General features: G+C 53.2%; 1 protein-coding gene across 3 annotated transcripts in view; it reads right to left on the reverse strand.

Annotated features, from left to right (window-relative positions):
* Window positions 1-638: 638 nt before the first annotated feature.
* The window catches only part of EPHB2 (EPH receptor B2), a 182,606-nt gene continuing 170,037 nt past the window's right edge, over window positions 639-13,207 (reverse strand). For all 3 annotated transcript variants that reach the window (XM_046023954.1, XM_046023946.1, XM_046023935.1), the window contains exons 10-16: window positions 9,021-9,143; window positions 8,197-8,444; window positions 6,999-7,214; window positions 5,745-5,894; window positions 4,442-4,635; window positions 2,878-3,033; window positions 639-2,436 (exon numbers count right to left, since the gene is read on the reverse strand). In XM_046023954.1, the coding sequence (XP_045879910.1) occupies window positions 2,328-2,436; window positions 2,878-3,033; window positions 4,442-4,635; window positions 5,745-5,894; window positions 6,999-7,214; window positions 8,197-8,444; window positions 9,021-9,143 (1,196 nt within the window). In that variant the 3' untranslated portion in view covers window positions 639-2,327. The remainder of the gene's footprint in view (window positions 2,437-2,877; window positions 3,034-4,441; window positions 4,636-5,744; window positions 5,895-6,998; window positions 7,215-8,196; window positions 8,445-9,020; window positions 9,144-13,207) is intronic.

Here is a 13,207-nt window from a genome sequence, read left to right on the forward strand (position 1 = left end):
TCCCTTCCTTCCCCTTGCATCTTGGGTTCTGGAGAACAGGTGAGTGACAGACGACAGGCTGGTTCAGGCTGCCCCCCCGGGGCCACCTGCGGCCAGGATCCGTCCCACGGGTCAGTCTCCCATGGACAAAGGGGCAAGGTCTGAGATGTGGAGCCTCTGCCTCTCCCTCCCCACCTGGACTTGACATCCACAGCACATACGCCTCCCGGCCTCCTCCTTCCACACGAAGATTCTGGATGGCGTGTGCGTAGGAGCGCATTTGCAGAGCTTAGCGTTGACCGGGATAAGGCGATCTTACCTGCGGCTTTGGCTGGAGGGGTCCATGGGGACTCCAGGACCCTCACACGACCACTATCACAGCTTACGTAACACCCTGACCCACTTCCTCTGGCTCAGGAGGGCCGAGGACACCCTGTCGACTCCCTGCCCCTGATGCCTCCCGTAGAGGCTCACCCTAATTTGCAGGGCATCCAACGCTGAATTCTGAGCCACGTGGACCTTTGGTGTCCTTCATCCGTTTTCTCAGCCTTGGGCCTTCTAGAAGCCCGAGGAAGGAAGGGTCCCTTAGAAGAGCATCGTGGGTCACTTGACATGTCCCAGGGTGCCAGGGTCTCTCTTGGAACTTACAGAGAACAGGGTCGTTTTATAACTAAAATGTTTATTTCCATTCAATTCACTAACCGATTGTTCTGCTCAGGTGCCTGCGTTTGCCCACAGGAGGGAGTTTGTGGCCAGACCCCACGGCTCACGGTTTTCTCCCGCCAGCCCAGCTAAGACCTTCAGACCTGGGCAAAAGGGGTCGGAGAGAAACCATACACTTTCCCCTGAGGGGAGAAAAGGACACGCCTCTGAGGGTGACACTCTGGAGAGCTGGGATATCACAGTGAATGATCTGAGGCCCGGCTCAGGCTCCCAGGGGAAGAACCGGGTTCTGGCCACCTGAGGGCTCTCGGGAACCTCAAAGGGGCCTATTTGCCTGGGAAGCACAGGGCAGACTGGGGCAGGGGGGTGGGGAAGTGGCCAAGGTGTGTGGTTCTGCAGCCCTAGGGCCTGCTTCCTTCTCAATCTGGTGCTTTCAAAAGCAGTCCTGGGTGGGGGGCTCCTCTACCCCAGCCCCTCATCCTCACTCAGTCTCTGCATGGCCCAGATGGCCCCGTGGCAGTTGGCTTTGGTGAGGCCTGGCAGCAGGGGAGGGAAACACTCTGCAGGGGGAGGAGGGAAGAGTGTCAATGAAAACCATATAAAAAATCCAGAAATGTGCATATAAAATCTCGCCCTTGGTGTATTGCCTAAGTCAGTAAGCAGAAAGCACCTTCTTCTTGGAGAAGGATCAAGTCCTCAAAATGTAGGAAATGTCAAAGTGTCAATTCATTGTCATTAAAAAAAAAAAAAACCCCAACAAACAAACCCCCCAAACCAAATCCACCCCTGACCAAAATACCCCCGAGTCCACGAATTGCTGTAAACAAACCCAAATGCAGGAGCAATCCTTTCTCAGTGGCAGTCGTAGCTGATGGCAGTCACCGCAGCAACAGGTCTCCAGGCGGGGGCTGCTGGGCACCGCGCGGCGCGACAGGGACATGGCGCGGCAGTCTTGGGGGGGGGGGCAGTCATCCTCAGGAAGGCTGACCTTTCCGGTGTCCCCATGGTCTCCCCGACTGAGGAGGACAAAAGCCCCCTTTCAGCCCCAGGAGCCGACAGGAGAAGCAAGTCTTTTTCGTCAGAGTTTCTGAAATATTCTCCAAAGACAGAAAAATTCTGTTTGCCCAGCGGCAGTGGGAACGGTTCCCGTGGCGGCGGCCACCTCTGCCTGGCCTGTGGCTGTTGAGTGAAGCCTGGAAGAGCAGCCCGGGGTCGGGAGAGAAGGGTGGCCCCTGTCTCTCCCTTCACATTGGTTTTCCTGAAAGTGTTTCTTGGCTCTGGCCAGGTCGCCTTCCCAGAGGGAGTTGGAGAGAAACTGCTTTTGGTCTCCAGTTGGGACTAATCGCGTGGATCTCCCAAGCCCTTTTTTTTTTTTTTTTTATTTTTCCCTAAGAACAATGATCGCTTTCCTTATGAGAATCCTCTTTAAAAAATATTCCTTGTATTTCCCGCCCCCTCCCAGGATCTGTTTTCTTTTGTCCCCATTCCCTTTTTTCCATCATCTGAGTTTCACATATTCCTGGCGAGGTCTCGTGGCTGGAGCGCTGCTCGGTTCTTCCTGCTGCCCGTGGCCTCCTGGCAGGTGGCTGAGCCCGCGGTGGACGTGGACGGAGAACCAGGGGGCCGGCGTGTGGGGCGGAGGGGGCGGGGGCCTGGAGGGAGAGGTGAGCCGAGGTGGGTGAGCGTCAAACCTCCACAGACTGGATTTGGTTCATCTGTGCCCGCATCACCTGGATACTGTTCAGGATTTTTTTCTGGTGGCCAGCCAAGGTGACCCCAACCCGGAGAATGTCCCTTTGGGAGAAAAGCATGTGTGTTAGGGAAATGTGGGGGTAGGGGAGACCCTGGGCCAGGTGGAGAGCTGCCTAGGCTTCTCCAGGGGTTTCCTGCTGAAGAGAGCAAGGGAAGGGGTGAGTGGGTAGATTCCCGGTGCTGGACTGACTAGTGGGGATGGAAGGAGCCTGGGACTGGGAGTCAGGACACTCAGGTGCAAGGGCTCTCCTCTGCTCCAGGGAAGGGGAAGGGAACTTGCATTTATGAAGTACACACTCACTGTATATCCCTTTGATCTTCCTAATGACCTCTGGTTTACAGAAAACAACTGGGGTGCAGGGAGGTTCTGATTTGCCCTTGGCCAATCAATCAACGTGACTCCTCACCCTCCAGAGACCCCGGGCTGGTGGGATGGCTGGGGAGCAGTACTGGTAACGGTGGGCGAGACAGCTGGGCACTTACTCCATCATCATCTGTGACACGACATCGAAGGAGGTGAAGCCGGCGTTGGCGAAGCTCTCCTTGTATTGTCCCATCTTGATGGCCTCCAGCCACTCGTCCACCGTGTTAAAGCTGGTGTAGTCGGGGATGGTGCGGTCCAGCAGCGGCAGGTTGATTCTGGGGGCGGGGGTGGGTGACAGATGGTTAGGGCAGGTGCTGGGGGGGGCAGGGGTGAGCGCGGGGGGGGGGGCCGCTGCGGGCTTTGTACCTGCACCTGTGTATCCATCTGCGGGGACGAAGGTGAGTATGTATGCATGTATTTCTGTATGAGAGCGGGTGTGTGCAGGACTCAACAATGAGGCCCCCTGGGAAGTCCAGGGGTGCCTCTGAACGGGCTGCTGGGAGGCCGGCCCACAGTGGTGAGGAGCGAGATGCTTCTCCAAGCCTCTGATGGTCAGGAGGAGGGAATTCAGCCGGACTAAGTGTGCTACGAGTCGCTGCTTCCCCCGTCCTTCCCCAGCCTGGGTGTGCTCTGGGAAGCTGTGGGTTGCACCTCCAAAGTCTAGATGAGGCTGGCGGTGCTTATGGGAGCAGGCCGGGACTGAAATGATCCTCACGGGGCTCAAAGCTCAGAGGGATTTTATCCAGAGAGTCAGGAGTGGCTGACGGGGTCCTGGTGGGAAGCTACAGGTAGAGACAAACGCTAACTATGGGCCATAAAAACTTGGCAGGTGAAGGACTTGGGCCCAAAGAGTCTTTGGACAAAGCCAGCCCCAGACCCTCAGCACCCCTGGCTGGACGCCCCGCAGAAACTCTGATAGGGTCCCAAAGAGAAAAAGTGTGCAGGGCCGGGGGGGACAGGGGTCTGAGGCAGCCACCCAAGCAAGGTGGTGGTGGTCCCCAGGTCTGAGGGAGCATATGACCGGGGACCACTGGGAGGAGGCAGGCCTCAGATCGCTGGAGCTAATGCTCGTCCAGCTGAGTCAGGAACGGTGAGTGAGTGTGGGTCTGTGTGTGTCTGTACTTCTGAACATGTAGGGAAGGTAGGCGTGAGGGCCTGCAAATGGGTGTGTATCCATGTGTGAGACCGTTTGTGGGGGAGCGTAAGCATGAGTTCTTGTGCCTGACGGTGTGTAGGACTGTGTAAGCGTGCCCGTGTGTGTGCGTGCGTGTGTGCACGGTGGTGTTGGGGAGGACACAGAGGTAGGTCAGAGGGTCCAGGTTTGAGCAGGAAGGGAGCTAGGAAGGAAGCCTGGTGACCAGTCAACCTGTTTACCAACCCAGATTCTGATAATTTTCTCTTAAATGCCGTCCTCTCTGGCCACGGCCATGCTTTAAAAAGTGCTTCCTTCACCGTCTCTACCATTTCCTTCTCCTCTACTGTGTCCCGGCCTCCTCCGCACCCCCAGGCAGGGCCGATGCCCAAGGAAGCTTTGTGCTGGCCTTCCCTGACCCCCAGCTGCCTGAAGCAGGGGGAGCCTGGGCAGGGCTGGGGAGGGGTTGGGGTTTGGAGAGAGGAAGGGCCGGCTGAGGACGGGGGCAGAGATGCACTGGGAGGAGGGGTGGGGCGAGACCAGAGCCGTACCCAGAGGAGAGGGGTGCCATGGCTTTGAGGCTGTTGGGGTTTCGGATCATTTTGTCCAGCGTGTTGACGATCTGGCCGAACTTAGGCCGGTGGTTTCGGTCCTTCTGCCAGCAGTCCAGCATGAGCTGGTGCAGGGCGCTGGGGCAGTCCATGGGCGGCGGCAGCCGGTAGTCCTGCTCGATAGCATTAATTACCTGGGGACGACACAGGGCCAGAGTGGGGTGGGGCGGGTGGGATAAAGAGCGTCTGCCCTCACCTGACCTATTTTTCCCTCACCCTCTGCAGCAGGGCAGACCTATTTGGTTGCCATGACAATGGCTCCGCCTCCTGGACACAGCCCCAGGGATGCCCCTCCCCTGGGTTCCCACCATCTGTGGCCTCAGTCTGACCTGGGGGCTGCGTGCCTGCCCCCTCTCCCAATCTCGGGAAACCGGCACCCTGAGATACCTTTTGCCTCAATGTCTACCAGGCTGACCCTCTTGTGGACCACTTTTTCCTTTCCTAGGACTCCTCTCTCTGGCCCTTCACCCCAGGGTGACAACAACTCTTGTTTTCGGTGCCATTTACCGGTCCAGGTGAGACATGTCTCCCGGGTCGGGCCCCACGGCGTGGCTCTACATGGCTCCGCCCGCTCCTCTGTCAGGAAAAGGAGCTCAGGCGCCTCTCTGCAATCTGTCCTGCCACAGGCCCAGACTCACCTTCCCCAGCTGGACTGTGGGTCACTCTCCCTGCTCAAGAAGCTTCTCTAAGTCCTTCCTGTTCTGTGTTGTTGCAAATCCAAATGTGTTGGGTTGGCTTTCAAACACTCCATTATGGAACCTTATCATCCTTTCTGACCATCTTTCTTCCCTACCGTTCCCCAGCCTGCTCCCTCAGCATCCCACCTCTGGGCCTTTGCACAGTCCATTCTTCCCTTTCGAAGTCCTCATGTCTCCAAGTCCTACTACAGTGTGTGCTCCCCCTGTCCTGGGAAGACTTCCTGACTGATCTTGTTCACGTGGCCCTTGCCTCAACCCCTACGGGACTCGACACCTGCCTTTTCCAATTTAGCACCTGCTCGTAAAGTTCCTGAAAACAACAACTGGTTCCTGGAATAATCGCCTTGCCCTGCAGTTACGTGGAAAATACCTCAGGGGCAGCTATGTTCTCATTCGGGGCTGGCCACAAGGTGAATGCATCTTGAAGATTTGCTGAACTGAGGATGAGTAGGTCTTTCCTACTCGACCCCCAGAGAGTCCAGGATCCCGCGCAGACATTCGAATCAGCCAACACTGGGCTGCGCCCGGCCCCCTTGGAAACTTACGTCCTGGTTGGTCATGTCCCAGTAGGGTCGCTCCCCGTAGGACATCACCTCCCACATGACGATGCCATAGCTCCACACGTCACTGGCTGAGGTGAACTTCCGGTACTGGATGGCTTCTGGGGCCGTCCAGCGGATGGGGATCTTCCCACCCTGGGGAACAGAATGAGGAGAGTTTACAGGTGGGAGGCTGACCCGTCTGGCCTCTGCTCTCAGTACTACTCCTCACCCTCAGCCCTGTGCTGTACCAATCCCAAGAAGCACCTCATTCTTTCTCGAACTCACCGTGCTGCTTCGGGCCTTGGGAATTTGCACATGCTGTCCGCCCCCGCCCCTGCCCCCCCCAACACGTGGAATGCCTCTTCTCACTCTGCCATCTGGAAACCTCTTCTCATCCTTTAAGTGTTTCTGAAAATCTTTCCCTATGTCCCCAAAAGTTGCCCACTCTTCTTAATCCTGTGGCCCGTGTCTCTCCCTCCAGGAGGCACTTCTACAGAGCAGTACTCAAATCATTTGCCTGCGTGCTTGGCTCTTCTTGTCGTCCATCTGAGCTCTTTGGGGAGGGGCTGGGGCCTTATGCCCTTCTGTTTCGAACTCTTCAGCAGGAGAGAGTCCTGAACTTGGCATCAAGGTTCTCCAGGGTCAGCCCTGCCTGCCTCTCCCGCATAACTGCCCACCACCTTCCCGCTTACAGTCTGTGTTCTAGTCTCATCTTGCCTTGAGAACGTGGCATCTGATCACCTTTCACTGGCCCTTCAGCTTCCAGCTCAGATATCACCGCCTCTCAGCAAGACTCTCCTCGGCCTCCCCAGATGGGTGCCCTGACTCATAGCTCTTTTTTTTTTTTTTTAAGATTTTATTTATTTATTTGACAGAGAGAGATCACAAGTAGACAGAGAGGCAGGCAGAGAGAGAGGGAAGCAGGCTCCCCGCTGAGCGGAGAGCCTGATGCGGGACTCGATCCCAGGACCCTGAGATCATGACCTGAGCCGAAGGCAGCGGCTTAACCCACTGAGCCACCCAGGTGCCCCCTCATAGCTCTTTTTATTCCATGTTCCTCTGCGCATCTCTGTCCCCGCACAGCCTGTGAGTGCCAAGGAGGCAGAGACTGTGGTTTGTGTCTCTGTTTCCAGGGCCCAGCATGGTGCTTGGCACGAGCAGGAATCGGTGAAAACATATTGTAGGGAGAGAGGGACACCTAAGCCCTCATGCCTGGCACCATGCCCCCCTGGAAACGGCACTCTGTTTCCATCTTACCAGCGCGCTGGTGTACGTGGGGTCTGAGGTGTCATCCTCCAGAAAGCGTGAGAGCCCGAAGTCGGACACCTTGCAGACCAGGTTGCTGTTGACCAGGATGTTACGGGCGGCCAGGTCGCGGTGGACGTAGTTCATGTCTGCCAGGTACTTCATGCCGGCCGCGATCCCCCGCAGCATGCCCACCAGCTGGATAACTGTGAACTGCCCGTCGTTTTGCTTTGGGAGAAGTGGAGGAAACACACAGTGAGTGGAAGGGCATGACTCAGAGCTCTGGATCATCCACACAACGGGAAACCAGAGCAGGACGCTGCCGCCCGGGCTTCATGCTCCCTGTGAAAGGAGTCAGATGCTTAGAGAGGCCCACGAGAGGCCAGTTTCAGGGTGGAGAAAAGAACACAGGCTTCAGAGTCGACCCAGCTGATCTGACTCTAGGTCTGCCCTTTGCTGACCACGCAACCTTGGACAAGTGACCTGAATTCTTGAGTCTGTTTTCCCATCTGAGTGTTAAATGGGGATAAGTTACACCCACCTCCCAGGGCTGAGTTAAATGAGAAGGTGCATGGAAGGTGCCTGGCACATACTAGATGCTCAGTAAATGTTTGCTAAATGGCGGCTAGTTCAGCAACATGCTTCTGTGCTCTTCATCCAGCTGGTTGGTTGACTGTGATCTCCTGGCACAGGGGGTGAGAGAAGGGTCTGGAAACTTTCTGTTCTTGACCTTGTGCTCCAGACTCCATCCCCCAGCATATATAGCTTTGGAGAAATCCAAAATCTGGTGAAAACCCTGAACCAGGGTTCAAGGGACCTGATTTCAGTCCTGGCTCTCACCTTGACCCTCTAGGTAAGTCCGGGCAAACTCTACCTGTCTTTGAGCCTCCCTTTTCTCTTGTGCATAATGAGAAGGCTGGCTAAGAGCATAGACAGCAACAGATTTCAGTTGTATGCCAACTCTGACTGACTGGCTGTGGTTTCTTAGAATGAAAAGGATTCTGAGATGGCTTCTTGGTTTAGTGGGACAGAGTTCTGGGATTGATTAGCAATGCCTGCCATGGGTAAGGGAATGAAAAGAGGCAGCATGCAAGCCATTCCTGACTTAGATCTTTCCCAAGACCTCATCAGGCTTTGACGCCATGACGCTATGTCCACTGCTCCTTTTCCTCCCCATCCGAGGACCCCTGTCACTCTTGGTTTCCATTACCCGGAGGAAGGAGTCCAGGGAGCCGTTCTCCATGAACTCGGTGATGATCATCACAGGCGTGCTCTTGGTGACAACACCCTCCAGGTGGATGACATTGGGATGGTCGAACTGGCCCATGATGGAGGCCTCGCTCAGGAAGTCCCGGCGCTGCTTCTCCGTATAACCTGACTTGAGCGTCTTGATGGCTACAAAGATCTCTCTCTTGCCCGGTAGTTTTAGGTGGCCACTGCATACCTCGCCAAACTCCCCTGGGACACACACACCAAGAGAGGCGGGATGTCACTTGCCAGGTGGAAGTGCCACCTCCCACTCCTTGTAACCTCCACTCCTGGGTCCTGAAGGAGCTTCTTCTCCCCAGTGGTCAATTTATCCTCTTAGACAAAGAACCCCTTTGTAGAATGTGGGGGCCCAGAAAGCTCCTAGCCACCACTGGGAGTAAGAGTAAGCTCTTCACAGCTGTCCCATGGTATTTGGCTAGGCATGGGGCAAGGCTGTAGGGGAACCTGGGAAGATGGAGAAAGGGACCTGGATGAATGGCAGGAAGGACAAAGGACTAGACTGAGTCCAGAGAATGAGGTTCTAGACCTAGGTCAATCTCTGACATGATATGTAACTCCTTCCCATCCCCGTGCCTCAATTTCCTCATATGTCGATGAGGTGATTTTACTGGATGACCTTTGAGGACTTTTCTACCTTTGGTATTGTGAATCTTCAGGTCTTGGGGGATCCTCTGAAGTTCCTGCCCCACATCCTACCCTCTGCCCCAAGAGTACTCCCCACTCATGGCTGAGGCCATGGTACCTGGGAGAGGCCCAGACACCTACCTGCTCCAATCACCTGCTCAATTTTGACACAGGAGATGTCAATTTCCTTGGCAAACTCCCGCACTGCCTCATTGGGATCTTCATAGGTGAAAGGGTCGATGTAGATCTTCATGCCTGGGGTCACTGGGGGATAAGACCAGGCTTGGTCACATGCACAGACTCAAGATGTGGACAGATGGAAAGGCTAGCACTAGTCTCTTTGTCAAGGGAAATACACACCCATGAGGCCCCATAAGAACTGGGCAACCCTTTGCAGGTCACTTGGCCCCTCTGGGCTTCAGTGAGCAGATGGGTATTGAGCAAAGTAGAAGGGTAAGAACAGAGAGCTTAGCAGGAGAACAAATAGGTTCTAGCTCTTGTTCCAACTATGATTGATTAGTAATGTCTTCCTGAAGGAGCTAAAGGACTGTCAGGATTGATTAGCAATGTCTGTTATGGGTGTGGGCATAAAAGGATAGATAGGTTTGTTACTCTTGTGTTAGAGAATTGGGGGCGCAAAGCAAAGAAAGAGGAAGTCAAGAAAGAAGAGAGATTTGGAAAAAAAATACAGAAAGAGCAGGCAATAGCCCATGTTCTTTGGTGTCTTCTAGAGAGACCTCTCTGTCTTTTTAGGTCTAATTTAAGCATCTTCTCCCTTTAGGAAAGTTCCTGGCTATCTCGGCTCTCCCAGGCAGGCCCCATAGCCTGGAGGGTCTTCCCATTCACCAGGGTCTGAGGGCCCATGGTTTCCGGGTCCATTTCTAGGTCTTAAATAATTCTAGATTTCAAATTCCCTGGTGATCAACATGAGGCTGGACATGCGGCATATTAATTTGACTCTTGATTTGATGTACTTTATTTGGTGCAGAAATTAAGGGTGCCAAACACCTAAGGTCTGGATGCCAAACACCTAATTCTGACCCTAGCACTGAGCCAGCAAAACACTTGGAAGGAAGGGATGGATGATCCATCCCACCTTCTCCCTCCGAAGTAACTGGTCTTCCGCTGCCTAGGCCTCCCTCCCTCTAGGGAGCCTCCCAGCTCCCTGCCCACATTTTCTTATTGCTCCAGGAGCCATGACTTTGGAGGCAGTAGCTCTAGGAGTAGGGAGCTGGAGTTCCTGAGCTTGACTGGAGTAAGGCTTAACTGGTTGGTGAGCGTTGCCACCAACCCTGCTCGGCTGTGTGACCTTGGACACGTTAGTTGACCACTCTCAGTGCCTGTTTCAGACATTCCAAGAATCTAAGGTTGGAACCTTTAACACGTGTGTTGGCAAACCGGCCCACTGACCATTTGCTAAATAAAGTTTTATCGGAACACAGCGGCCGACATTCCTTTGCCTGTGGCTGCTTTCACACTCCAGCAATTGAATTGAATAGATACAATAGAGACCATATGGCTATCAAAACTTAAAATATTTACTCTCTGGTCCTTTACAGAAAAGTCTGCCAACTGCCGTTCTGATACATTAGCTTTATTTTGGATTATTTATGTGGGTGTTTGTCCAGCCCATCATTTAATTTATTTATTTAAAAGGTTTTATTTTTAAGTAATCTCCACCCCCAACGTGGGGCTCGAACAAAGCTCTTCATGCAATATACACTCAGTGTCTAGAGAGCTGAGCAGAATCCACACGATTGAGATAAAAGAATGATTGCAGCTACCGCTGGCTGAGCCCTTGTGCCCAACACTGGGTCAGGATCTTGGTATGCATTACCTCACCTGCACCCAACAACTCTTGGGGGAAGGGAATCATTATTCCCATTTCATGCATGGGGGAACGGCAGCTCAGAAAATCTAAGTGAACTGCCCCAGGCCACACAGCTAGCAAATGGCACAGCCAGAACTTGAACCAAGTCCTGTCAGACTTAAGCCAAGGGCCATAGTGTTAATCATCAGACTCATGGCCTCCTGTGTGCAGTCCAACTAGATCTGGCCCAGGCCTCTTCCTCCTGGACTGTTCAGCCATGATTCCCCATCAGCACTCTCCAGAGCAGGGACATCAGTTCCTGGGAGAAGCTCCTTTTCTGGCTCAAACTCAGGGCTCCGTGGGTCTCGGTGACTGACTTTCAGCCTCCCTCCAACAGGACTGGAGGAAGCCCTTTCTGTCAGGCCAGCTGCAGAGGGAGGACAGGAATGGGTCAGCCCTGGGAGCCCCAGATGCTGAGAAGTGCAGCAGGAGCTCAAAGCTGACTCGGACACTGCCAACTGCTCAGATGCCATCCCCGACCCTTGGCCAGGAGGGCTCTCCATTGCTTGCAAGAGTAAGTCAAGTGCCTTCATCCGGCATTCCAAGCCCTCCGTGCCGGCCCCCAGATATAGGTCCCTGCCCCTCTATATACCACCAAAAAGAATTATTTGCCCAGAGATCCCAGACACACCTTATAATTTCTGGCCTTTGTGCTTTGTTCATGGGGTTACTTCCACCTGCAATACCCTTCTCTTCCTCTTTGTGTCCAGATCAAATGCCGCCTCCTCTGTGAAGCCTGCCTGGATCCTTACAGTGGAGATCCATGCTCTCTCTTTAGGCTCTGAAGCCCTGTCTCTGCAGCCACTCGTACGACTCTGACGTCTGTATGGCTCTCCTACCTTGTACTAAGTCTCTCACACGCATGCCCGCAGCCTCCTGGCTCCCCTTTCTGGACCACTCTGCTGCCTGTGTGGATTTGCTTTCCACTCTCTCCCTCAGGGGGACAGAGGCCACGTCTGTCTAGTTCATGCTAAATCCTAGAACCTGGCACACAGACGGTGCTCATGAAATGCTCATTGAAATAGTAATAGCATTGCCTACCGGACTGTCCTCTTTTTCTCTTTCTGCCCATTTGGGGTCATGGATGCCTTTGAGAATTTGACAGAAGCTATGGATCTGCTCCTTGGAAAATTATTCACGTGTGTGTCACACTCCTAGATTCAGCATATAGTTTTGGAATATTCATGAGCCGTTGGAGCTCTTGGGGCTCTGTGAACCCCAAGTTATGAGCCCTTGCTCTAGAATGTTTTCTCTGGAGTACGTGTGTGAAGGTGGTATTTAGTAGATGCTTAATAAACACTGATTGGATGTATGGCTCTGAGCTGTCCCTGCTTCTGTGACCCTCTGGTTTCTTCTCACCATTAATATCACAATCTGCTCACAATTCCTTGTGGGTTTGCCAGGCCCCAGGCCCTGGTCTAGGTACTTTATAGATACCTATCCAATTAACCCTTCCAACAACCCTACCTGGGAAATGCTATTATTAGGCTGAGCCTTAAGAAATTGTTAGTATTTGACTGTTGCTGACCTACAAAGCAGGCAATTTCATTTGGCTCAACCTAATATTATCCCCATTGTTTGGATGAGCACACTGTGGGATAAGAAAGGTGAGACGACATGGACAGAGCTGATAAGTGGCAGACGTGGGGTCTGAATTCAGTGTAGGCTGTGAGTCTACACTTTCAACTGCCAGGCTACTGTTTTCTTCTGGATGCCTTCCCATCCTGTGTCCTGGAATGGAAGGGGACACAGGACATGTTGTGGACATGGAATGGAAGGGAAGCTCAAGGCCCAGCTCCCAGGATGGGTATTTCCTGCTCTGAAGCTGGCTGAGGATCTCTGCAGTCCGAGTGTCCAGAAAATACTGGGCTGTTGTTTGGATGACTTACGACTGTCAGGGCCACTACGTGCTGTCCTGAACCCAGAGGAGAATTTCAGGATGAAGGAGGGAGAAGGAACCAGGCATTCAGAGATCTGGTTTGAGTTCTGGATCTGCCACTAATAATAATCACAAATAAGCTGCTTTATGAGTTTGAACTGAGGATCAGTTTAATGATGTTATGAACTTGAACTGAGTTTATGAGTTTGAACAGCTTGATGAGTATTAATGAGTATTGATACAGCTGTGTGCCCTTGGGGAAATTACTTAACCTTTCTGTGCTTCACTTTTTTTCATATCTACAATGGAGTCAATAAACAGCCCCTACCTCATAAGGGGACTGCAATCCTCTTAAATGAGAATCCTTTTAAAGGGCTTAGTATAGTAGTCGGGGGATAGAAAATACTGAATAATTGTTACCCGCTATAGAGAAGAGTTGGCTATTATGAAATATTTTTAGGAAGCACTTTCATATCCATTAATTCAATAAATCCTCACAATTCTGTGAAAGAAGCATCATTTTGGCTACTTCCCATGTAAAGACGCCAAGGTTTAGAGAGGCTCGATCACTTCCCCAAG

Source organism: Meles meles, chromosome 1 (assembly GCF_922984935.1).
Source record: "Meles meles chromosome 1, mMelMel3.1 paternal haplotype, whole genome shotgun sequence".
NCBI classification, from domain to species: Eukaryota; Metazoa; Chordata; class Mammalia; order Carnivora; family Mustelidae; genus Meles; species Meles meles.